We start from the raw sequence: 8,597 nt of genomic DNA, 5'->3' as shown, positions 1-8,597 counted from the left end.
CTCGCACCACGACCACCGCCAACAGCAGCAGCAGCAGGCTCGTCGTATTCGACGTGCAACGATATTATTAATATTTCTGATTCTGGCCGAGAGGATCGGGGAAAAAGATTGTATGCGATTTGAAGACGAATAATTTACCTAACCTAACCCCCTCGGTCGCTCTATATTATATGCACAAGTGCACAACACGATTTTATTAATATTTTTTATCGATCGATGATCGACGGTGGTCGGAAAAGTCGCGTGTGTCGCAATTAAAATTACTGTCGTCTGGTCGCGGCTACGAAATACAGTTTTCAATGCCACTACTTCAACTACTGGCACTGTTGCACTACGTATAGGTACGTATAATATATACGGCGTTTGCAAATTGTAATTTCTGTGTAAATCAATTCATCCTATCTGTTCTGCAGTAGGTATTCGAATGCTCGACAATCGTGTCACCTAACACTATCCAGTTGGTCAACATGAAAAAACTCTTTTCGAAAATCGACAACTCCAACAAAGATCCCAACTGCTTTGTTGGTAAACAGTTCACCGTTGGCCGTACCTCTGTTACTGTTGAAGATGTGATTGCTGAAGGTAAACTCGCAATACCTATATCTATAATATGACAATAGTACATACTATTTTATTATTGTTGTTGTCATGATCATATTTACAAACTCACTTGTCTCATTTTCCAGGAGGTTTTGCTGTGGTTTTTCTCGTTAAAAGCAACAATAAAAAATATGCTGTTAAGCGTCTGTTTGTCAACGATGAAGTGGACTTGGGCGTAGCTAAAAAGGAGATACAAATAGCCGTATGTTAATTCTTTGATTAATGAATTAGTTTAGGTATTCACTAATACTGACAATACATTTCTAGATGATTGTTGATTATTAATCTGTAACTTTACTGATAAATGCACGTACCAACTCATTCATATATTTTCTTGGCTTTCAGAGTAGCTTCAATGGGCATAAAAATATTGTTGGATTTATTGATTCTAATATTACACGCCATAATAATGGAGTTCATGAAGTATTGATGTTGATGCCTTACTGTCCATCTAATGTTTTGACTCTAATGAACAACAGGTAATATATGAAAGTCTGATAAAGATTAAATAGTTTTGAAATATTCATAGGTGCAATAACAAAATATCAATATGAGTATATAATATATTGTTTAGTATAATATTTGGGAGAGGGGAGGTATTTGTTTATTAAAAAAATACCCTAACCCGAATTAGCTTTACAAATTATGCAACTACATATAACGTAAGATAAGTAAAAAAAATGTTATTCATTTTGGATCGGTTACAGTCTCTCTCAATCCTCAATCAGTAATTGTATCACTGATAATATATAGATATAAATATTGGTATTCTCTAATTCTGATATCAAACCTCATCTTAATTAACAATCCTTTTCCATTTTACTTCTCTAAATTAATTTTATCATAAAATAAATACAGACTTCTTAATTTAAATTTGTATTTCCAACTTTAATAACTACTATGTCATAAATATTCTGTGAATGATTAATCATCAAACTATAATATTATCAACCAATACTTGCCGTACAATTTTTTTTTAAATTTCTTACATATTAATTTTTTTTGTATGAATTATAATTTATTTATGAGTATTTGACTATGTTCGTGTATTTATTATTATAAATTATATTAAATATTTATACAATTAGCATACATAATTAATATTTCATAGTTCTACCAAATTTTGTATGAAATGTTGAAGTGCATATTTTGAGCATAACTTTGCATATTTTATCTAAATGATTTCAACACATTTTATTTTTTACCAATGGTTCCAATTCTTTTTTCACTTTCTTAACACAATTATTATAGAGTATGATGCATGAGATAAAATTGTAATAAAAATAATTTCTAATTTTATTAGTTGAAATAATGTCTAGTAATTCATTGTTTTTAAGTCATACAATAATAATATAAAACTATATACTCATTATAATATATATTTTTGATATTGATTTACCAAAATAATTATTTATTATAAATTATTTTTATTAAAATCTGTCTTTTTTCAATTTTAGCTTAACCTTTTTTTTTTGAGGGGGGGGTCCATACTTGTCGCATTGTACTTAACAATTATCTGATTCTAATGTTTTTTTTAGAATAAAATGTTTGAATGAATTTCATTAAAGGTTTTAAAATAAACAATTTTTCAGTTGTGTAAGATAAAACAATTAAAAACTTCTTTTCTATACAATTTAATTTGATAACAATATGTATGTTAAATTGTTAACCTTACATAATCTATCTGAAATGTTAATTAAAACCAATATTTATTTATTAATAAAATGTTCACTTCATAATTCTAGTTCATTAGCCTTGAATCATAGTAATACATATATCTACCATTTTGTCCTCAGTTTACTTTTCAATTGAGTACTTGTAGATGTTTTTTTTTATGAATTAAGAAACCTAATTCTACACAATTTACTTTTTATTACATGTAATAGTAATAATGTATTTTGTGAACAAAACTTGTTAGTTTGATTTGATTCATTGATATGACTCATAAAAAATGTATAAATTATGGATTGTTGACATGTGTCAAAAGGCAAACACTCAGTTAATTATAAGGTACATAGTTCTTATATACTTATGAAAAATGATTGAAATTTTGATTAAGTTTGGTGTTTTTATTGTTTTGTTATCAATAACATAACATAATTTAATTTAATCTAATTATTTTAAATATATGTTATTTATATTTTATTTTAGACTGCAATCTGGCCTAACGGAACCTGAAGTTCTTCAAATATTTTGTGATACTTGTGAAGCAGTTAGCCGTTTACACCATTCTCAAACGCCTATAATACATAGAGATTTAAAAGTAGAAAACATCTTAGTTAATGAAAATGGTCAATATTTACTATGCGACTTTGGTTCAGCTACAGCACGCGAACTTGATCCAAATATACAAGGAGTACATGCTATAGAAGAAGAAATTAACAAGTATACCACTATATCTTATAGATCACCTGAAATGATTGACTTGTATAACAATAAAGTAATAACCACAAAATCCGATATTTGGGCTTTGGGTTGTCTATTGTACAAGTTATGCTATTTTACATTACCATTTGGTGAAAGTCCATTAAAAATACAAAGTGGTCAGTTCAGTATTCCAGATACACCTGAATATTCTATTAAATTAAATACATTAATTAGTAAGTGTATATTTAATAAAAATACTATACATGTTTTACTCATATAAAAATCAAAATTATTTAAATAATATATGATACATAATTTTTCAGAATATATGTTGGAGATTGAACCAGATTTACGTCCAGACATTTTCCAGGTTTCTTACATTGCATTCCAATTAGCCGGAAAAGATTGTCCAGTTCAAAATTTAAATGTATTATTGATTACCTATTAACAAGAACTTGTTTTTATGATAGTCACAGTGTTACCATACATTTTCTAACGGTTGTTTCAGAATGTTCCCAATCCAAATATCAATGAATTAATTGTATCTCTAAATGAAAAACGAGTTCCTCAAACACCAAAAACGCATGTCAAACCAAATTACCATTCATCTGCTGTTGTAGAAGGCACTAGTGTGAATCCTAGGCAAAGACCAAAACCTTTAAGTTCAGGAATACCTCCACCTTTAGGTTCATCTCCTACATTTAAAAGAGCATTTCAACCAGTTGTTGGAATTTTGACAAATTCTCATTCACCAGATACATCCCACCAAAATAAAATACCGCAACAAATATCGCCACGTGAAAAGGCTCCCCAGGTGTTATTTCCAGTCAAAGGTAAATAATAAATGTAACTAAGACATTTATGAGATAAACTTTAAAATAATAAATATTATATGTTTGTAACATAGACTATGCAGATCCATTTGTTGAAACTACATTCACTCAATCTACAACAGTGTCACCTTCATCATCTCCTTTAATTTCTATGCCCAAGCATAAACGAAATGTTAGTGAAACTTCTACATTTTCCAAGTATGCATTACCTATTTTTTTTTATCTATGTATATATTTGCACTGTCTATTGATTTTATCACTTGATTTGTTAACTGTTGAATTTTTATTTACTATGAAAAATATTTTGTTTTAGAATATTTGTTAATGATAACTCAAATCAATTCAAGACGTCTTATGGAGATTCTAATAAAATTTGTTCTGTACCTACAAAAGATTCTACCAGTTTTTCAGCTTCTAATGTGCGTATCAATGTACTTTATAGTCTACTACTATTATAGCTTTATTTTAATTAAATCAATCATTATTATACTTTATTGATTTATTATATTTTACAATTTATAGGTAGAAGTTACTAATTTGAGTTCAAATACATCATGGAATCCATTTGAAGAACCAACACCTTTTAATTATCAAACTACTGGTGAAGAAATTTTCAACTCATCATTTAGTCAAATCCCTTCAAATGACAATGGTAATAAGTTATTTGAGTAGTTTTAATATAAATTATATTTATTAATAATTTATTAAAATCTGTACCATTAGTACACTATTTTATTTTAGTTAAACATTCAATTTTTAGATGAAGTTAATGGAAAAACTCAAGAAAGTGCTGCTAAAATAGTGAAATCCAATGTAACTGATGAAGATCCTTTTGGTTCTGCACCATTTCCTTACAAAAGTTAGTAAAATTGTATTTGTTTTTTTAATTAATTAACTATAAAATAAAAGTATTTAATTAAAATCAATTGTTATAAAATATGATATTATGTTTTAGGTATAGATGAATCTATAGGGAATAGTCCAATAAGAAAAATGTCACTTAATGGTAAGTACATTTTTTTTTCTATCATATTTTACTGCAACTTTTAACAAAATACTATTATGGAGGTTTCCTTAACAGTAAAGCAATAGTTTTTAAGTGAATAATAAAATTAAAAATAGTCATTTTCATGTATATAATATAAATTTATAAAATTTAACTAAATTCTATGATTTTAACTCTAAAAAAACTTAAATTTATTAAGCATAATAAATGGCTAAATTGAACTTGTAAATAAATGATAGAATAATTTATCATATTGTTTACACTTTATGCTTGTATATTGAGTTATTATGATTAGAAGCTTATAGCTAATAGTTAATACTAATAAATAGTTAAATAGATTAGGTTTGATAGACATTGTTCAATGAGATAACTATTCTTATTTAAATGTTAAATAGTAAAATGTATTTTATTTTTTATTAGATAGTGAAATAATTCATACACGTTATAACATTTATGTTTGGAACATAATATACCTATCTGTTTACTGACTAGCTTTCATGCAACTATTTTCTAAAATAATAAGTAAAATGTAAAGGAATAATGTCATTATTTTCTTTTTATTAGTATAATACATTTATAATGAAATATTTATTAAATATGTTCAACCTTTTACTATTTAGTATTTATGCATACAGTAAAGCCGCTTATTAGAAATATTTTTGGACCAAGGTGAAGTATGCCAACTAACCGATTAATAAGCTATTGGTTTTGTTTATTATGAAGAAAAATTTTAAAAAGTAGTTACTAAGAAAAAAAAATTAGGTTGTACCATGTAAAATGTGTATTTCTCGATATCATTTTTCCCTGTTCATACTGGCTCAACACAAAACTGAGTCTGCTCTTCTTTTGCTCTGTCACTTTTGAGTATGTACCTATGTAGTATGTGTGTTAGAGTGAGGCTCTAAATTAAGCCCAGTCTTGTTCACATTAAAAACAATAGAGGATGAGTATTGGGTGATCAGTTTGGTTCAATGAATTTCAGTATTAATTGTAACTTCATAAAATAATGTAATAGCCCTAATTGTTTCTAATAACCGATATGTAGTTTTGATAATCCAATTAATTAACAATGTGTTAATGTACGACTGGTCCGTTCTTAGACATTTTGTTTCAATAACGTAATTGCATCAATTATTTGTGTTTCTAATAAACAACTTCTACTGTATACATAAATATTTTATTATCTTCATACTTTCTTTACACTAAGTTTATTATACTAAATAGTCATTTTTTTATTCATCTAGTAAATTTTATTTTAAACTAAAATATATTTATAAAGGGATATTATTGCAAATTATATCTTGAGCTTGGAAACCTCCTTATTAGATTTCTTCATTTTACTAACACATAATTATACTTTTATACAATTTTCTATCAGCATGAATGTTCTTAAGTTAATTTTTTCTAATTTAATGGCCTTAAGATAAAACTATAAATAGTTGTAACTAATGTAAATTGTTTCGTATCTTAAAAAATATAATACTTGTTTGCTGATTTAACTATGCTTGTGCTATTTAACAACCATTAAAACTCTTATCTGGTAATATGGTGCTTGTTGGTTGGTTCTTTGTAGGTTTGCGACATGATGGGAATCAGGATTGATACACATTTAACAATGTCTCACCATAAATGGTGCATATCATAGATACGAGTAACGGTGATAATATATGCATGAATTATTTACCTTCTACGACAACTACTGTTCTACTTAGTTTCATTTTATATTTCTTATAGTAGTAATTAACTTATAATCTTATATACCTTATAAAATTGCATGTTAAATGTTGGATATATTATTATTTTAAATATATTATATTGTTAATTTGAATTTATTAGTGTTTTTTGTCTATCATCTCTTAATTTTTTAGGCACTGATCTTAAAAAAAATGCTGAAAAGTGGAAAACCTATTTCATTGAACACAATTTGAAATTAGACAGATTAATATTAAATAATGAACCCGACAGTGACGAGATTGCTACAGGCCTAGTAGCAACAACACGTAGTGATGATGAATTGGAATCAAATGAATGTTCATCAACCCCTTTTGTGAAAATTCCGCTCGAAGATCGCTCAAAGTATGAAAAATTAGCTTGCAATACTGATGAAGTTTCTTCAGACGATAGTCAAGTGGCGAGTGGTGAAACTAGGAAAAAATCTTCAAAACGAAGAAAAATTCCCGAATTTAAATCAAATAGTCGTTTCCGAAAGGACAAAAAAAATAAAAAACATCAGAATGACTATGACCAATCTGATGATGATTCTATTGGATCAGCAAGTGATCTCCAAACTCGTAATGACGAGGAAGACACAAACAAAAACATTCCTGAAACTATGACAGTAAAAGACAGTATGATTACATGTGGATCCTCAGCTTATCATGCTGAATGTGAAAGCATGGCACGAGATGATATTCCTCCACCTAGTGCTCTAGGAGCAACCAGACTTCGTGACCCTGTACCTGTTAAAAATGTTGATGCTGAAATACCATTGATTTCGGATAACGAAGGAGAAGAGTATGAAAGTTTAGGTAATACTGATGTGTTTGCAATGGCACCATTTCCTAAGGCGAAAAAAAAATGTTCAGACAGCGACTCAGATCTATTCGGTTCTGTACCTTTCAAGTTGAACACAAATCCGTTTGAACAGGCAGATTTTGCTGATAGTGTATATTTTGAAAAAGAAGATTCAGCCGAAATACCTTTCAGATCTGAACCAAAAGAAGCTATTTTAGTGGATTTAGATCCACAAGAGCCAATTTATATGAAAATTATTCATCAAAATGTTACACAGGTAGCAACAAATAAAGTGATAACTACATTAGCTACAAATAGTGGATTCAGTAATATGAGTTTCGAAGATTACTCTAGTAGTGATGCTGAGGAGTCCCAAGCTCCAGTTTATTCACCCTTTGAAGTAGTTCGGCCTGCTGAATGTGACATAAAAAGATCTTCATTAAAAAGTCGTAGCAATCCATTTACATAACAAATATAATTAAAAAAACATCCTATAGATCTTATATATTTTATATTTAAGGTCTATAGCTTAGTTAAATTAATAATTTAACACTAGTTTTCTTGGTTCACAAAGAGTACAATCATGTATTAAAAAACACAATTATCTTAGCATAGCTATAAAACTGTTACTAAAAGTACAACATAATGAAATCTCTCCTGTTTTAAAACATTTCTATTGTGATTTTAGTTATGTTTAAGTGTGATATTTATAGCACTTAAGACAAGTATTATTAAGTCTAGTATATTGGCAATTGATGGTCTTATATTTATATTGTTACATTTTATTATTGTTTTATTTTTTTCAATTGTTTCAAAACTACCTATTGTTGTTTTATTTATCTAGTTTCTTAATAGTCATTATTTTAAATATTTAAACCAATTATATTTTATAGTCAAATACTACCTGTAAAGTATCCTATATTGTGTGTATACTATAAACTGTAGCAGCTGAAACATATGTTACAATAATTATTATATTCATAAGTATACTTAATGAATACAGTATTATTTTAATATTTTAGGCAACTTTTTAATGAAAGATGAAAATTGTTATATGATGGTTTTAATTTGTTTGAAAACACTATGAAAATGGAATCTATTTATTTAACAAAAAAGAAATGTTTTTTTTATTACCTTTATGCACTTGAATATGATGTATTCAGACATGCATAAATTATCACTATCTTATTAATTAAATATCAACTTATTTTAATTGTGTTAGTTAAGACATTGAAATTTGCTGATACCAATAATGAACAAGTCTAGTTGGTAAGTGA

General features: G+C 27.5%; 1 protein-coding gene across 2 annotated transcripts; it reads left to right on the top strand.

Annotated features, from left to right (window-relative positions):
* On the top strand, positions 1 to 8,315 carry LOC111032070 (probable serine/threonine-protein kinase DDB_G0276461). 2 transcript variants are annotated; one of them, XM_022312259.1, is made up of 13 exons: positions 1 to 341; positions 417 to 582; positions 687 to 802; positions 946 to 1,079; positions 2,752 to 3,200; positions 3,291 to 3,394; positions 3,476 to 3,800; positions 3,875 to 3,998; positions 4,114 to 4,219; positions 4,323 to 4,452; positions 4,561 to 4,659; positions 4,756 to 4,806; positions 6,675 to 8,315. In XM_022312259.1, the coding sequence occupies exons 2-13, from the start codon at positions 468 to 470 to the stop codon at positions 7,787 to 7,789; spliced, it is 2,868 nt and encodes a 955-aa protein (XP_022167951.1). In that variant the 5' UTR covers positions 1 to 341; positions 417 to 467; the 3' UTR covers positions 7,790 to 8,315. The 2 variants fall into 2 exon arrangements, with proteins under 2 accessions (XP_022167951.1, XP_022167950.1); XM_022312258.1 differs by having other exon boundaries at positions 3 to 341; positions 414 to 582.
* Positions 8,316 to 8,597: the final 282 nt, after the last annotated feature.

This window comes from Myzus persicae, unplaced genomic scaffold (assembly GCF_001856785.1).
Source record: "Myzus persicae strain clone G006 unplaced genomic scaffold, MPER_G0061.0, whole genome shotgun sequence".
NCBI classification, from domain to species: Eukaryota; Metazoa; Arthropoda; class Insecta; order Hemiptera; family Aphididae; genus Myzus; species Myzus persicae.
Note: the sequence above shows the minus strand (reverse complement) of the source record. Positions and strands in the feature narration are given on the sequence as shown.